The 18,309-nt window shown below is 40.6% G+C and overlaps 1 protein-coding gene across 1 annotated transcript in view; it reads left to right on the top strand.

Annotated features, from left to right (window-relative positions):
• Window positions 1–18,189, top strand: part of DNAH11 (dynein axonemal heavy chain 11) — a 372,079-nt gene extending 353,890 nt beyond the window's left edge. Inside the window, exons 76-82 of the mRNA XM_025379290.1 lie at window positions 1,486–1,605; window positions 9,576–9,818; window positions 11,781–11,963; window positions 12,042–12,157; window positions 16,166–16,278; window positions 16,798–16,938; window positions 17,756–18,189. Coding sequence (XP_025235075.1) covers window positions 1,486–1,605; window positions 9,576–9,818; window positions 11,781–11,963; window positions 12,042–12,157; window positions 16,166–16,278; window positions 16,798–16,938; window positions 17,756–18,003 — 1,164 coding nt within the window. The 3' untranslated portion in view covers window positions 18,004–18,189. The remainder of the gene's footprint in view (window positions 1–1,485; window positions 1,606–9,575; window positions 9,819–11,780; window positions 11,964–12,041; window positions 12,158–16,165; window positions 16,279–16,797; window positions 16,939–17,755) is intronic.
• Window positions 18,190–18,309: the final 120 nt, after the last annotated feature.

Here is an 18,309-nt window from a genome sequence, read left to right as displayed (position 1 = left end):
CAAGAGGAAAGAGCAAATCCTTAGCTAAATAATTATCAAAAAGAACAGATAATTATTGAAACAAATAATTATTGAAAAGAACAGATCCCTAGTTAAATAAAAATTGAAAAGAGATACATATTGAATACTGAAATGTGTAGCAAGCATCAATTAAATGTAAGCGGAAAAAGAACTAAAAGTCAGAAGCCTTTGTTTTCCCATCCATTTCAGCTCTTTGGAAGGTAGTCCATGCAGTGGTTGAGAGAGCATGTTGTGGTCTAGGCACCCCTCTCTTATTTTTCATTCACCTCAACCTGGCTTAAAAGACATATTTGAAGTTCATTTATTCAAATTCAAATAAACTTGTAGCAAGTACGTTGGCATAGTTGAAGCAATTTTATTTGTTCTGTTCTGTCACATCATGCAACAAGCGAAGGCTATAATTACATTTTTACTTGAACTGTTGGGAGGCAGTATACTGCCCCCGAGGGTGTAAAGGTTCCTGTCTAGAAAGGCTTCATCACACACTGGCATGTTTTGCAAACCCAGAAGAAGCTAAAGGGTAGTAAAGAGAGGCTTCAAACCCTGCTCAGCCAAATAAAGAGGAGATACAGTGATTTCTTGAGTAAAACATGGTAAAGTCATTAGTTACAACCCTTACAACAATCATTAGGCCAGTCATGCCATAAGACAAGCCCTCAACTCCATCTGTGGCAAGGGGATTTGTTTGCCTGGACTTTTGGAAAGTACTAGGATTCTAAATACACTCCAAATTCACATTTTGTGGATGTTGCCTTCTTTTCCTGAATCTGATAATATAAGCTGATATAAATCAGATAATAAAAACATGTCACACTTCAAAGGCCTTATGAACCAACATCCTTTCACAATTTTTAGATGAGATTTTGAATGTATAAACTTTCCCTGCAAACATGTTCTAGGGGTGACTCAGTTTCTTTTAAAATCTGCATAAGGCTGGGCATGGCAGCTCAAGCCTGTAAATCCCAGTAATTTGAGAGGCCAAGGAGGAAGGATGGCTTGAAGCCAGGAATTTGAGACCAACCTGGACACTGTAGTGAGACCCCCGTCTCTACAAAATTTTTTAAAAATTAGCCAGATGTGGTGTCTTGTGCCTGTAGTCCTAGTTACTTGGGAGGCTGAGGTGAGAGGATTGCTGGAGGCCCAGAGTTCAAGGTTGCAGTGATCTGTGATTGTGCCACTGCACTCCAGCTTAGGCAACAAAACCAGACCTCATCTCTTAAAGAAAAACAATCTTCATAAATAGCTCAATGTTAGTGAATTTTCACTGACTGTATTAGAAGACACTGAAAATAATTCTCCCAAGACATTATCTGCAGAAACTTAGACAATTTCTGAACCACCTTTAAATCCTCCTATTGACAGAGGCTTGGAGGGCATTGTGTTAAAGCGGCACGTGCCACTGGTTGGCTACTCTGAGGCAAACTCTGCACCCGGCAGTGAGTATTTGTGTGGTTCTCCCCCCAGGTCCCATGGGAAGATCTCCGTTATCTCTTTGGTGAGATCATGTATGGAGGCCACATCACAGATGACTGGGATCGCAAACTGTGTCGGGTATATTTAGAAGAATTCATGAATCCATCTCTGGTAAGACATTTGTAAATTAATTAATTTGTAAATTAATTTCACTGAGGAAAAAATTCTGGTAAGAATTTTATAAACGAATTATACTATGGGTAATTCTTAATGTTATTGAGGATGCTTGGCCTCTTGGGAAATTTCTTAGCAAAGCAGAACCTCGGGTTCCATCCCAGACCTACAGAATCAGAATCTGCATTTTCACAAGTCTTCCAGGTGATTTCTGTGCGTGCTAGAGAGTGTACCAGCGTGAGGCACCCTCACATGCACTGACTCATCGGTTCTTCATAAAAACCCTATGAGGTATGCAGAGCTGACACTGTTATTCCATTTTATAGGCCGAGATGCTGAAACATGGGGATTTGCCCCAGGCCACTAGGTTGGCATGGGCAAGAGATGTGTGCATCTTTTGATAGAAGTCTTTTGATTTATATTCCAGAGTTCATTTCACTAAAGTTTCTTTTTTGCCTGTCATAGAAGTCCTAGAGAATAGTCTACAGTTTGACCAGTATCAGTTACTCTATTATAATATGTGCTCTAGAAAAATGTGGTGAATAAGCATGTGAGGTGATAGATTTGTTAATTAGCTTGATTTAACCATTCCATGATGTACACATGTATCAAAACATCACACTGTGCCCCATAAATATATGTAATTATTATTTGTCAATTTAAAATAAAATTAAATCTAACAAGATAGTCCAAAAGATTATATCAACCAAGTGCAAGGTAAGAACATTATTTGGATCTTGTTCCAAATGAACTGTAAAAAAAAAAAAAAGACATTTATGACACGATGGGAAATTAACATTAACCTATCATGGTAATATAGAATTCCTGTTAATATTTTATGTGTGATAATAAAATAATATAGTTATTTTTTTTTACAGAGAAAAGATCCTCCAGGGTGAACCTGGAGGACATTATGTTAAATGAAATGAGTCAGCCACAGAAAGACAAATACATGTTCTCATTCACATAGACTCCTAAAAAGCTGATCTCCTATAAGTGGTGAATAGAACAGTGGTTACCAGAGACTGGGGAGGGAGAGAATGGGGAATGAATCGTCAATGGATACAAAGTTACCATCCCTAGAAAGGAAGAATAAGTTCTGGTGTCTGTCCTATTGCACAGCAGGGTAACTGCAGTCAACAATACAATATTGTATATCTAAAAACAGCTAGAAGAGAGGATTTTGTATGTTCCCATCCCAAAGAAATAAGAAATATTTAAGATGCTGTTTCTGCTAATTACCTGATTTGATCATTACACAACATATACATGTATCAAAACATCCCATTGTACTCCATCAATATGTACAATTATTATGTGTCAGTTAAAAAGACAAGTATGGTGATTTGAGAGCCTCATTCTTCCTTCTCTCGTGAGGAAGAGGCAGATCACCCCTGTAGGTGGAGTTTTTAAAGAAGACCAGGCATCCTTGTCCCATTTCTCATCTTAGTAATCCTGTGTCTATGTAGAAATGGTTCCAGTCCGGGGCTGTGTTTTCTGGAAAAAGTACTCCATTTTTGTTTCTCATACTGCACAAGCTGAGTGTGGTGGCTGTAGTTTTCTCATGCTCTCTCTCATGGCATCCAGGTTCATGGCCATTCCTGGTTATTTCTTGGAAACATAAAGCACCCGTACACCATATCATGTCTATTTCCAGCTGGGTGAGACACCAACTATGTTTAAAGCAATGCTTTTAATAGTTTGAGCAATGTCCTATTTATAGTTTCTCTGAAACTTTCACCTCAGAGAAGCATTATATAGATTCGATCACCTTCCTCGAGTTCATTTTAAGAAGTAATATAATCATATTATCAGTCTAATATTTAGTCTATATTAGATTAAATCACTAAAATCGTATTAGTCTAATATTTAGTCCATTTTAGACTAAAATACAACAGGAAAACATAGTGTATTTTAGTCTAATATACAAAACTGGGGACATTATTTTGTTACTAATTTTAATAATGTGGAACAATTTGGAGAGAGTGCAAAAAATGCACAATGTTATGTAATTGTTTCTTTTGATTGTGAGTCTCATGGTCTTTCCTTAGTTCTAATGAGCAGGACTTCACATGTCAGAGAGAGACTTCCAATTTAGCACAATTGGAAGTCACTCCTCAGGAGAGGTCTGGGAGCAAGTTACCATGGAGATGGGAAAGCTAAACAGTGCCAGGCATGCGACCTTTACAGAGGCTGATTTCTCTGAATGATGGTGGAGGGCAAGGGGCCCGCGAGGAGCTCCCGCGGATGCTCCCTCCCCTGGCTCTGGCCTGTGGCTGAGGGGAGAATTACTGTTGTCAAATGCAGCAGTCCATTAACCTTCACAAGCCTGAACTCCCATTCAAATGACTGTAAAATAAATATAGGTGATGAAACCTGAAGGGGCATCAGTGGTGTGTGTAAGCCCTTCAGAAATTTAGGTACCTGACCTTCCATACAGATCTGGTGAGGTTTTCAGGATCGAAATGCTTCATTTGCAAACTGGCATCCTCACTGGAGAGGAACCTCCTCAACTCACCAAAGGAAATTAAAGCACTTAACTGACTTGCTGTCAGAGGCTGCAAATCCCAGTTATTTTGTTCTCATGCACGTTTCTCCTGTTCATGCTGTGGATATGATTAGCAACATGATCTAACACTTCATCTGCAGGACATCTTTTTGCCACTTCCCACAAGTGGTTAACATATTTGGAAATTAGTGTCTTTGGTTGCAATGGAACATGATCAAAAAGCAACACGTTCATGGTGTGGGGTTTAAAGTTCTGCTGCTCTTATCAAAAGAATCAGAGTGCTTTCAGTGATATCTTGCTGTTAGGAGGATCAGCGAGTTTCTTGTTGAGTGAATGAGTTTGCACTCAGAGAGTTCTCCAATGGGCTTTAGAGGGTCTCCGGCCAAAGTTAAGAAAGAAAACATTTTCTCACATAAAGCATGTATTTGGCAGTGTTAATTAAGAAATACAGTAAATTACTTTCAGAGAATAAGGTACCAGATCACCTTAAAGTTATATCATACAAACTACTTTAGTAATATAGAATAACAAGAATCTGGGCTTTGAAGTAAAAAACAAAAACAAAAAACACCATTGAAGTACCTCTCTGTACCTCTATGTATTTGCCGTATGATGTACTTGACCCTCTCTTAGCCTCAGTTTCATCATCTACAAAACAAGAATGATCAACTTACAGGTTTGCTGTCAGGTCTAAACTTTGGTACAATGCTAGAACAATATGCTTAATAGATGGGAAATCTTTTTATTATGAAGTATACATTTTCATTATATATATTTAATACTTGGCTGTACATTAATCTGTGATAACAATGGGAATCCTTTAGTAAATACCTGCTCTTTGCCAAGGGTCATTACCACACACTTTATATGTATGATTTCTTCTTACTATAATCTGGAGGAGTAAGTATTATCCCACTTAATCAAAAAAGAACCTCAGGCTCAGAGAGGTCAAGCAGCCAAACCATGATTTAAACTCACAGTCAGACTCCAAAGGCTGGTCTTTCTCTGCACCATACTGCTGTGGCTGGAGTGCTGAGCTGTTTGTAGCACAGGTCACCAAAACAATGACTTGTATCTGTATGTAGATGGTGTACAGGCCAACACTGAGAACAACACGGGCAATATGGAAGACCAGAGTTCTGGTTCTGCTACTGACTTGCTGTCTAGCTTTGTGCATGGCTTCCCTGTGCCTCGGTTCATTCATTTGTAAAATTAAGGTATTGCCTGGAAAATCACCAGTGTACCTTTTCATTCTCAAGACACCATGATAATTCAACCTTGAGTAATATCTAAAAATCCCTAACAGCATTTTGGGGCCATGGCATTTTTGACCCAAAAGGCCAAGGGCAAATGCATGTGTTTAAACTCACAATGAACTAGAGCTTCTGGTCATTACCAACACTACCTGGAGAGGCAGTGGAGTCAGGGCCGGTTTTTTATTCAATGCCAGAAAGGAAAATGTAAAAAGGACACTAATCTCATGGAGTCCAACATAGTGGGCTGGATGCTGGTTCTCCAGTTTCTAGTAACTGTCCCTGCCCCTGATTTCAACAAAGATGATTTCAATTTTTTTTTTCCTTCTTTTTGAGACAGAGCCTTGCTCTGTTGCCCAGGCTGGAGTGCAATGGTGTGATCTCAGCTCACTGCAACCTCCGCCTCCCAGGTTGAAGTCATTCTCCTGTCTCAGCCTCCCGAGTAGCTGGGATTACAGGGATGCACCACCACGCTGGGCGAAGTTTTGTATTTTTAGTAGAGATAGGGTTTCACCATGTTGGTCAGGCTGGTCTCAAACTCCTGACCTTGTGATCTGCCCGCCTCGGCCTCCCAAAATGCTGGGATTACAGGCATGAGCCACTGTGCATGCCCAAAAATATCATCCAAATTTTTGATGATACTTTCATGATGTGGAGGTTCTTTCTGCATGAGCATGATTCTATTGATTATTTTTTAAAAAGGTTTTACTAAGATATAATTTGCACACCAATTTAAATTACACAACTCAAAGGTCTTTAGTATATTCTGCAACCATTACCAGTTTTAGAACAGCTTTATTACCCACCCCCACAAAAAAAACCCTGTAACTATTAACAGTCAGTCACCATTTATTTCCCACCCCATATTCCCCTATTCCCCTATTCCCCAGCCCCCAGCAGCTACTAATCTATTTTCTGTCTGTATAGATTTGCATGATCTGGGCATTTTATATGAATGGTTTCATGCAGTATGTAGCCTTCTTTCATTTAGCATAATGTTTTCAAGCTTCAGCCATGCTGTAGCATGTATCAGTACTCGATTCCTTTTAAGTCCGAATAATGTTCCATTGTGTGGACATACCACATTTTGTTTACCTCATCTCTCAGTGGACATTTGGGTTATTTCTCCTTTCTGGTTATTATGAATAATGCTGCTATGAACTTTTACGTACAAATTTTGTGTGGACATATGTTTTCTTTTGTATATGTACCTTAGAGTGGAATTGCTGGGCTAAGTGATTATGTTTATCATTTGCAAGTACCACCAAACTGTTTTTTAAATAGTGGCTGCACCATTTTATATTCCCTGCAGCAATGTATGACGGTTCTATTTTCTCCATATCCTCACCAACACTGCTACTGTCCACATTTTTTATTTTAGCCATTCTGGTGGAGGTGCAGTGGTGTCACATTACAGTTTTGATTTGCGTGTCCCTGAAGACTAACAATGTTGAACATCTTTTCATGTGCCTATTGGCTATTTGTGTGTCTTCCTTGGAGAAAATGTCTATTTAGAATTTTTGATTCTTTGAGGCTTTATAACAGCTTTCTCAAACAAACCTCCCCCAAGGCAAGAACGTTGGCCACTGTGTAGAGAGCTCTACAACTATGTCTCCTTTGGCAAAAAGCAGCTTTTCATAAAAACTCTTGAGTGGGAAAGGAGAAAGTCTAGATTCAGCTTCAGGATTCACCGGGCTCCTTGAGTATATTAACGTCTTGACAGTTTTCTTAAAGTAAAAGGGAACACAAGTCTCTATATGGAGGACATTTCCCAGGTTTTGTGTATTCCTTCTAGAAAAATCAAGATGTACTAAAATCAAGTCTGCTGCTAGGGTACGAGGAAAACCAAAACTAACATAAGAGCCTGCTGTGTGCTGAGCTGTTTGCATACCTTATTAAATTCTTATAGCCACAACCATTAGGTTGCTGTTATGAGCAACATTTTACTGATAAAGAGACTGAAATGCAGATAAATTGTCATTTCTTAAGGCCACCAATCCATTAAGTGATGGGAGCTGAACCAGGCTGTCTAGCTGTAAACCTCAGGCCGTTTCGAGTTGGCTGTTTTCTTTTGCTTTGCTCATTGCCTACCATATGGAAGGCACTTGTCACATGTCTATAAAGACTAATTTTCTTTCCAAAGAGCATGGGTCATTTGCAGTCCCATCAACAGTACATGAGCACGCATTCAAACAAATGTCCCCATGGCAGCTTAACCTTTCCAAGTGGTTTTGGTTTTGGTCAGTTTCTTTGCTTGAAATTCTGTTTTTAACTTTTTGTTTTTATTAAGGACAGATTAACTGTGGCTTCTGAAACTTCTTTCAATTTCCTAGTAAGCACAAATAGAGAAGACCAAGTATTTGTTTGTAGGGAGCAATGTTCAGTTGGGATGTGTGGATTCTAGGTTTTGGTTTTCTTATTCATATTTTGCTCCTATTTTTATTCTGGCTACTTTATCCATCGTAGACTAATAATGATGAGTTTAACTCTCCTGCATGGTTTTATCTTGGTCACCCTGAGCCAGGTGACATTTAAATTTTGATTATTCTCATATATAAACATGAAATGATACAAATGTGAATAAATAAAACCAAGCCAATGGATACTGGTGGTGGAATAGTCCAATTTCTTCCTTCCCATATTCATTGGGTCAAGATTTCCATTTCTGGCAATATGAAGGATTAGATAACTTAAAAATCCTCGTGGTACAAAATAAAAATAAAAATGCTGAGTCGAATATTTAAAATGCGCTTGGAATTCACAGAAAGCAGTCAAGCATCCTTATTAAGGACGTAGGCTTTCTACATAACCTGGATTGCAGGTTTAAGAAGGAAAGAGAAAACCACTGTTACACACATGATTGTATGGAAATTCACACTTACTTTGTCCTCTTTAGACTCCGAGTTCCTTAATAACGAGGTCATATGGAGCTTGTACTTCTAAGGTTTGTTGTAGTGTACTGGGTGGTGAGTACATATTACTAAATGAATTAAAGAATGTTCACTTTGTCTCCAGGTGATAGTGAGGGGACCACAGCGTAGCATACACAGTTACAAATCCATTTCAGAAACCCACTTAGAAAATCTAGGCAGAAAATAGCTACATTAGGTGATAGTTTAAAAATAACATTCCCCTGTACATTTAAGTGCACATACAGATAGGATTTATGGTGCAAGAGACTGGGAGAATTAAGACAGAGGGGTTAATGGTCCCTGGAAACCAAAGAGCAATCAGGGAAAAATAAATCTGAGATTATACTGTTACTTAGAAAGTTGTAAGCACTTGATTGACTCTGTGTTTATGGCTGGTCAGAGACTCAGGCTCATAAATTCTTTTGTTACATTTTGAAGTTCTACGTTCTAATGTTTAGAGGGTTTATTATTGCTATTCACATTGCCTTTGTTCAAAACTTCCCTCTAAATGGAATGTCTACCCTCTTGCCCGCCTTATTAAAGTAGATGGGCATGATAAAAGCCCACTTTCTCCAGCCTCTCACTCAGTAGGTAACTGTATTTAGCTCTCAGGGTCTGTGGATCCTAAACAAGACAGACTCTGCTGTGAGTAGCTCAAAGTCCTGGGAAGGTAGGATCCGTTTGACTCTTAGTATATATGGCCTATAAATGGTACTTATATACACACACATTTTTCATTAAATGCATGTATCATTATTTATATTTATAAAATTCAGGTATATAAATTCACATCATATATAAAATGATGGGATGCAGTACTGTGGGAAGTATGGTGCCCTGGGGAAGTACAGGCTATAGAGTCCTACTAAAATGAGTTCAGAATTAAGATTTAAATCAAATGTCTACCTCAGCAAATTCACATCAGAGTCTTGATTTCCTCTCTGGGAAATGGGAATGGTTGAGAGAATCAATGAATAGGAGTGTGTTATAGGGTAGCCCGGGCTCTGTGATGGCTCATTCCTTTTATGTGCATGTATCACACTGCCCCATGCACACTGCAAACTGAGTCTTCTTAGGGATAGGATTAATGGGTGTTCCTTGGGATCCTCCCCAGAGATCAGTCTGGTGTTGCATATAGAGCAGAATGGTTGATTATAAAACAGTTTAGGGAGCCTGCTACCCAGCCAGCATTGTGCTGGGGCCTTCTCGTCAGGGTCTTCTCGAAGTGTTGAGGAAGTGAAAATGGATGCCTACCTACATTTGGAATAACTGACTTTTCTTTTGTGGTTGGAGATTGAAGATGAACTGATGCTGGCACCAGGATTTGCTGCCCCACCCTACCTAGATTATGCAGGCTACCACGAGTACATAGAGGAGATGCTTCCTCCAGAAAGCCCGGCACTGTACGGCCTCCACCCAAATGCTGAAATAGAATTCCTGACAGTGACGTCCAACACTCTCTTCAGAACTTTGCTGGAGATGCAGCCCAGGAATGCACTCAGTGGTGATGAACTGGGGCAGTCTACAGAAGAAAAGGTAGAGAACCTTTCCTTCCTTTTCTTTTTCATTGAGGTATAACTTACTTGTACTGAAGTGTACTAATCTTAATTGTGCAAATCAATAAGTTTTTACCTAGGTTTATACTCATCTAACCACCACCTAGATGAAAATAACATTTCCAACACTCCAGGATACTCATGCCTCTTATCAGTCAACATACCCCTCATCTCCCCCAGAGATAATCAGTATCTTTACCTCCATCATCACAGATTAGCTTTACCTAATTCCAAATATATGAAATCATACAGTGTGCATTCATCCCTGTCTAACTCCTTTTATTCTGTATTACATTTGTGAGATTCATCCATGTTGCTTATGTACCAATGGTTCATTTTTGTTTTGAATTTTATATGAATATAAAATTCTTCATTCTACTGTGAATGGATGTTTGGGTTTCTTGTTTTTCACTTTTATAGAAATATCACAACCATGAACATTCTTCTACAGTCAATATGCAAAGGTAACTCCCAAAGGCATCCATTCATACTACCCATTTCTCTATACCCAGAAGTGGGATTGCCAGATAATAGCTTTATTAGTATATATGTTTAGCTTTAATAGTATTTAATAGCCAATGTTTAGCTTTAATAGTATTCCCAATCAGTTTTCTCAAGTGGTTGTACCAGTTACTCTCCCACTAGCAGTGCATGTGAGTTCCAGTTGCTCTATCTTTTTGTGATTTTGTAAGAATAATTATATCTCATAGTGGTTTTAACTTTGCAGTCCTCAGCTGAGGAATAATATTGAGCATCTTTTCACATGCTTATGGCCATTTGGATATACTGTCTACCCCTGCTGTAAATGAGTTTAAGATTTCGGGACCAGATAAATTACCTGTCAGAGTGATGCCAGCTGGCAGGCATGATATCAGAACTAGAGGCAGTAGTCTGAGAAACCAAGGAAAGAAGGAAAGCTGCCTGAGGCTAAGGACAGGCAAAGTTCTTCCATCTTTTCTCCTTTCTAGATATTGACTGGTTTCTCCAGCTCAGTGGAGCTGTCTAGATAGAATGAATACCATGTACATTCTCATACCTTTAATATATAAATCTTTCATTCCTTCAGAGCAACTACAGAAGATAGAAGTTTCTTTGTTAAAAATGTTGATCTAAATTGGGAATTTTAGGATGCCGTGGTTGGGAGGGCAGCATCATAGTTCACCAGAATTTGCTTATGCTTAAAAGGCTTATTTGGGTTATGTGACTTTTATTTTATTTTTTATTTTTTGAGACAGTCTCATTCTGTGGCCCAGGCTGGAGTGCAATGGCACCATCTTGGCTCATTGCAACCTCTACCTCCCAAATTCAAGCGATTCTCATGCCTCAGTCACCCAAATAGCTGGGATTACAGACACGCTCCACCATGCCCAGCTAATTTTTGTATTTTTAGTAGAGACAGAGTTTTACCAGATTGGCCAGGCTGGTCTCGAACTCCTGACCTCACGTGATCTGCCCATCTTGGCCTCCCAAAGTGCTGGGATTACAGGCGTGAGCCACTGTGCCCAGCCCCTGGTTCACATGGCTTTTAAAAGGATCTTGTTAATTTAGCAGATTATAAAATACAGTACCCAAATAATAGGCTTCTACTTCCTCTGATCGTATCTTTACATATAAATAACATGTAGTTGATGACAGTTCTATACTCCCTAAATGTTAAGTGAATAAACTGCAAATAACTGTAGCTCCTTCTTGACTAGATCTGCAGCTCCATGGAAGGGGGAGTGCTGGCATTGGTGCAGAAGCACCAATGAGGCAGCTGAGGGAGTTGGCACTGCCACGCCACCCACCTCCTGGGAGCCGTAGGCATCTTTCAAATGCATTTGCAGGCACCTTCAGAAGCTGTATGATATATTCTGGAACTTCAAAAAGTAGAGGATATATATAGTCACCATGACCAAAACTGAAATAGAAAGGAGCTAAATCTTTGTTTTAATATTTTAAGGTTAAGAATGTCTTGGATGACATTTTGGAGAAACTTCCAGAAGAGTTCAACATGGCAGAGATAATGCAAAAAAATTCAAATAGAAGCCCATATGTTCTTGTTTGCTTCCAAGAATGTGAGAGGATGAATATTCTCATTCGGGAAATACGTATATCACTTGAACAACTGGACCTTAGTTTGAAGGTAAGCTTAAAGTGAGGCTATAGCAGACTTCAGCACATTGGAAGATATTCACTATGCGGCTTTTTTTCTCCATGCAAGGGGGAACTGGCATTATCTCCTGCTCTGGAAGCCCAGCAGTTTGCATTGAGTTATGACACGGTACCAGACACTTGGAGCAAACTGGCTTATCCTTCTACTTATGGCCTGGCCCAGTGGTAAGCTACCCCACCCTCACTGCCACTGGCCCTGAGCAGCCTCAGTGCTGGGTTAGTGTTCTGAATAATGCTTCCTAAGAACTGTGCAGACTGGGCTTTGTGACTGTACTCAACCTGTAACTGTAAAAACTCTTCCACCAATTTCATTTGAGTTTACTTGGTATATTGAATCAAAGGCAAAAATCAGTTAAAAGACAGGGTCAGAGCAAGATTCAAATTCTGCCTCTCACTCATTGGGTATATGATCTTAGACAAAATAATCTGTCTTTTTTAAATCTGAAAAATGTAGACGGCAATAGAATCCCCTCACTGAGTTGTTGTAAGAGTTAAATGGCCATGGAAAGCAACTTGAATTTGCCTTTGTGTCATCTTGTAACTTTACTTTGCAAACCTGAGACTCCTATGCCTTCTCATAGACAACTTTTGAAAGTTTGTAATATGGTATGCAGTATGCAGTAAACTAGACTGGGGGTATAACTGCAGAGATGTGTCACAAAGCTAGGGCAGAAATTCACAGATCACTGAAGGCTGGTGTTACACCTAATTGCTCCTTGGTCTTGGTAGACAATTCAGGAAGTTTCACAAAGCTCTTTATTCCTGGGTTTTCGGTGCTGACTCTTTCCCCCTGCTTTCCTGAATCATTATTCCATGAACCTCAACTATCCCTGTACCATTCCTATTATATTAGTGGAGACTGTACATTGTAGCACGCACACTTTTGATTTTCCTAACACAATGTTAGACCCTTCAGCTTCCCTCTGAACACCAGCCTCCTTCTGGTCTGGAATTGTAGTTCCATCTTATTTTAAGCCACATTATTTTTGTTCTGTTTTGCTTGTGGTCAATCATTATTTTTGCTTCAATATACTGTACTGATTTCTTTGCTCATCATTGCTTTTTTTGTATCTTGTTCTGGGCTTTTTTTTTTCCATCAGAGTATAAAATATAGAGCAGGGCTTGGGGGGCAGGGGATGCAATCATCTTGTGTATCTGAAACTGTCCTCACTGCACTCTCATTCTTGATTGATAGTTTACTTATATGTAGAATTCCAGGACACAACAATTATTTTTCCTTCAGGACTTTGATGTTCTAACTCCGTGGTTTTCTAGCATTGATTGTAGAGGGTAGGTCTGGTCTTAAATATTTGCATTCCTTCCCAAGTAAAGTTTTAAAATGTTTTCTCTTTACCCTTGATGTTCAACAATTTTATTATCGTATTGAGGTGTGGATTTTTAAAGTACTGTTATAAATGTGAGACTCCATCCATAGCTTTTATTCTGAAAAAGTCTTAGTGCTTTTTTCTCCGAATATTGTCATTCTCTCTATTCTCATGTCTACATTTATCTGCCAGACCTCTTAACGTTTTCAGTGTCTCTCAGCTGTATACTTGTAGACTTCATCAGTTCCAGGTGATCTTCATTATATCTTCAACTGTATCCAATCTGTTTCTTCTCTTAATTATTTAGATTTCATTGTCCAGGTTGGGTGCAGTGGCTCATGCCCAGCGCTTTGGGAGGGCAAGGCAGGAGGATCACTTGAGCTCAGGAGTTCGAAGCCAGCCTGGGCAACATAATGAGACCCTGTCTCTAAAAAATAATAAAATAAATAAAATAAAAATTAGCCAGGTGTGGTGGCATGCGACTGCAGTCCTAGCTACTCAAGGTGTAGAGGTGGTAGGATTGCTTGAGCCCAAGAGGTCAAGGGTGCAATGAGCCATGATCATGCCACTGCACTCCGGCCTGGGTGACAGAGCAAGACCCTGTCTCAAAAAATAAAATATATTTCATTGTCCATAATTTTCAGTTCCAGGTTGTTTATATTTTTGGAAGGGTGCCCAGCCTAGTTGCATAATTTCCTGTTTTCCTTCTTATGACTATTCTCTTTTCCTGAGAAGTTTAAATATACTTACAATTAAGTATTTTCTTCAAGACTTCTCTATTTCCTGGGTTATAAACCTTCCTGTTTGTTGGATTTGCTGGTGGTTTTTCATGCCATATACTCTTCTGTCTACACCCGAATGACAGTTTGGCTAGTTATTAAAAAATAGCAACACCCTCAGTTGGAGGCCTTTGTAGCCACCACTCTCCTCTTGTCAGATGCTGCCATGGAGATGTCAAAAGCTAGCATACTTCTTTTCCCTTTATAAATGGCTTCAGGTTTTCCCCTGGCCATCCAGGGATTATCTCTATTGTTCATATTATTCTTTATATTAGCATTGATTACTCTCTACCAAATTTTCTTGGAACGTGATGTGCCCTTGATTATATAGATTCAAAGGTATAATTTAGGAAAACTCAAATTTTCTAGAATTATTATTATTTGGGACGGATTCTCATTCTGTTGCGTAGGTTGGAGTGCAGTGACGTGATCGCAGCTCACTGCAACCTCTGCCACTTGGGTTTAAGCAATTCTCCTGCCTCAGCCTCCCTAGTAGCTGGGATTACAGGCATGTGCCACTATGCCCGGCCAACTTTTGTTATTTTTAGTAGAGATGGGGTTTCACCATGTTGGCCAGGCTGGTCTCGAACTCCTGACCTCAAGTGATCCACCTGCCTCGGCCTCCCAAAGTGCTGGGATTACAGATGTGAGCCACCACGTCTGGCCTCATTTCAGCTTTCATTTTATTGCTTTCACTCTAACCCTTTACCTCTTCACTTCCATTTATTTTTGTTATTCTCCCTTATGCCGTTTCACTTTTTGCTTCCTTTCTGTATTTTCTGCTTCTTTTCTGGGATCTTCAAACTTAATTTCCTTACTTTTTCCTACCTGATCCCTTCTAAGTCATGATCTTGTTTATATCAACAATCACTTGTTTTAGTTGTTACAAATTGGCTGCAGTGTTTATCCTCATGATGGCAACATTTTGAGAGAAATGTCTGCCTGCTTTTGCTTTTCTTGTTCTTCGCCTTTTTCCTTTGTGTGGTGCCTATGCTGTTTCTTCTTCTTACCGTCAAGTATGCTTTTTCTGATCTAGCTATCTGGAAGAATTTAATATAGGTCCAGGCACAGGAATTTTCCTTGTGGTGACATAAGTTTGAACATGAGTATTCTGAACCTTTTCTTCTTCACAGCCCAGTCAGCCAAATATCTCAGGCAGACATTTTCTGCCATGTGGTTTGTCAGGGTGTTTCCTCATTCACCCCCACTTCCTTTGCAACTCTAAAGCAGACAAGGTCCTAGAAAACTTCAGTGCCAGCCCTTCCTTCTGGAGAGCTCTGGCTTTTACATTGAGGCTATGCTCTCTCTACTCCATTCTCCTGGTCTCCTTTAGGCAGCCTCTGAAACTGGCGATTCAAGGTGTCACTTGTCTCAATTTTATCAGAGGTTCATCTGTCCCTAGCCCCTGTGAGCCAGCTTCCTTATAGGTCAACTGCAGATATTTCCTACCTTGCCCAATTGTGAGGAGCTGAGAACATGTACGTAACAGCAGCGTTTCTCAAACCACTGGCATGCCATTCGTGGCTGACTTGTTTTCCTTATTAACCTTTTCCTCCCCCCTTTCAGGCAGCTACTGCACGTGCTTAGACTGCTGTCACGTGCTCCACTGCCTCCGCACTTGTTGTTCCCTCTGCCTATCGGCTTTCCTGGCAACTCTGGTCTTGTAACCACCATCACAGCCTTGCCATCCCTGATCCTCAGACATCCTGTCCATCCCTCCAAGTTGGCATTTGTCAGTCCAAGTCATAGGGTGAGGACCTTTGTACAGTCACCATATAGCATGAAGAGGCTCTAATAGAAGTTGTTGCATAAATGGAAATGAGTTTTCCACACTCCTCAGTGTATCTTGCCCTACTGTTAAGAGCTACAGGCATCACGTCTCCAATGGGAAACAAACTAGCCCTTTAAAGGGACAGTGCCCTGCAAATTGTCAGGGAAGGATTTGACCAGCTACCAGTGGTATACTTCTCTACCACCACCCTACCCTAACCGCCCCCCACCACCAGAACATATTGGAAAATGGCTATTTTACTGAACAAGTTTATTTCTTCCTACCTCCCGTAAACCAGGTTCAGTGACCTCCTCCTGCGATGCCGAGAACTCGATACTTGGACACAAGACCTTGCCCTTCCGGCTGTCGTGTGGCTCTCTGGCTTCTTCAACCCTCAGTCCTTCTTAACGGGTAAGGGCTGAGGCAGTGCAGTCCCTGATGCAGACAGGACCATACCCTACCAGAAGCCCTGCCCTATTTACCTATGATGGCAGCTCCTTGCCCTGCTAACCAATCCTCAAGCAGCAGCCATTACAGAAAGGACCAGCAGCTACAGAGGAAACAAAGTTCTGGACAGGCGAGTAGCAGCAGGAGGGAAAGGGCCTCCTATAGCAGCAAGAGCAGCCAAGTGAGGTGGGGCACGGTGTCCTCTAGTAAACATTTTCTGGAAAGGGCCGCATAGCTACTCTATTGTAGTGCAAAAACCACAGACAATACACAAATGGTTGTGGCTATTCCAGTAAAACTATTTACAGAAACAGCGAGCTTGTCCTGCAGGCCTTAGTTGGTCAAAGCCTGCTCCAGCGCAGCCACGTGCAAATGCCCAAGAAACACCCTACGGGACTAAAGGATGCCTCAATTTACTGGTAGCTCCTGGGAACCTTATATGCAACATTTTTATCCTATTCAATGTTTGTTATGTTTCCAAAGCAATCATGCAGACGATGGCTCGAAAAAATGAGTGGCCACTGGATAAAACGTGCTTGACTGTTGATGTTACCAAAAAAACAAAGGAAGATTATGGCCACCCGCCAAGGGAAGGTGCATACCTCCACGGACTCTTCATGGAGGGTAAGACACCCCAAGGAGTAAGTGGGGAACCTTTTCTTAGTTGGGTTCAGATCGGTGTTTGTCCTCTTACTGTTTCTCAGCATCTCCTCACTCACACAGTAACCTTATGCTAGTCATTATCTCATTTCTTCCACTTAAATTTTGCAAATATATCTGGGTGGTAATGCCACTGAATAACTTTAGACTTAGACTGAATTCACATTATTTGGCTTTTCAATATAATCATTTCAAAATCTTTCTTCTACTGTTTAAAAACTGTCCGTAAATTTGCTCTAATATTTTACTACAAGACTTCTCCAAGCCTTGAAGATGCGACTGTGTAGGGTGAATCTCTGAGAGCGGGCTACACTATGCAATATTTTCCAAATTTATCTGGCCACGTATTTATTCTACAGGACACTTGGTCCCTACCAAGATGTTCCTTTTTCACTTTAAAGCAAGAGCCACAAGTTCTGACATAAATGAACGACTGGAACTTGGTGTAAGAGAATAAGGTGCGACAGGGAGGGAATGTGTTGAACTGCAGATTTAAAGGGAGGGCAAACTAGTTTAATGTATGTGAATTCTCTTAGAATCCCATTTCATAAAATCAGCTTACTTCCGCAGCATAAAAGTTTAGCCACTAAGCATGGAAGCAAAGCGGCGCCTCCACTGCAGGCAGGGTAACCTACCTTTCAAAGCTCAGTCTGGCCAGCTCAGTAAAAATACCACTGACAAGCAAAAAAATCTGACAAAACCAGAATGTTTATTGCATCAAACAACTTGATCATCAGTAGCAACCTGCCACACAATTGCAACCGTTGTGTTTTTGCTATAGGCGCCCGCTGGGACACCCAATCAGGAACCATTGTCGAAGCCCGTCTCAAGGAGCTGACATGCCCTATGCCGGTCATCTTTGCAAAAGCCACCCCCGTGGAGAGACAAGAAACCAAGCAGACCTACGAGTGCCCTGTGTACAGAACCAAACTGAGAGGCCCCAGCTACATCTGGACCTTCAGGCTGAAGAGCGAAGAGAAGACTGCAAAATGGGTTCTAGCCGGAGTGGCTCTGCTGCTAGAAGTGTAAGAACTCTAGCCTCGGCTGGAGTGCAGTGAGGATTTTCTGTTGTGTTGCTGCACTGTTCCCATGCACATTAATGTATTCTATTACAACTTTTTAGTAACTCACACGTGCATTCTTTTTTCAACGCTATCCTTAAAAAGTGAAGAAAGGAGAGTGAAAATCAGACAAAATATTAGAAACTTATTCAGGGCTGAGCGCGGTGGCTCACGCTTGTAATCCCAGCACTTTGGGAGGCTGAGGCGGGTGGATCACGAGGTCAGATCGGTACCATCCTGGCTAACATGGTGAAACCCCATCTCTATTAGAACT

This window comes from Theropithecus gelada, chromosome 3, assembly GCF_003255815.1.
Source record: "Theropithecus gelada isolate Dixy chromosome 3, Tgel_1.0, whole genome shotgun sequence".
In the NCBI taxonomy this organism is placed as follows: Eukaryota; Metazoa; Chordata; class Mammalia; order Primates; family Cercopithecidae; genus Theropithecus; species Theropithecus gelada.
Note: the sequence above shows the minus strand (reverse complement) of the source record. Positions and strands in the feature narration are given on the sequence as shown.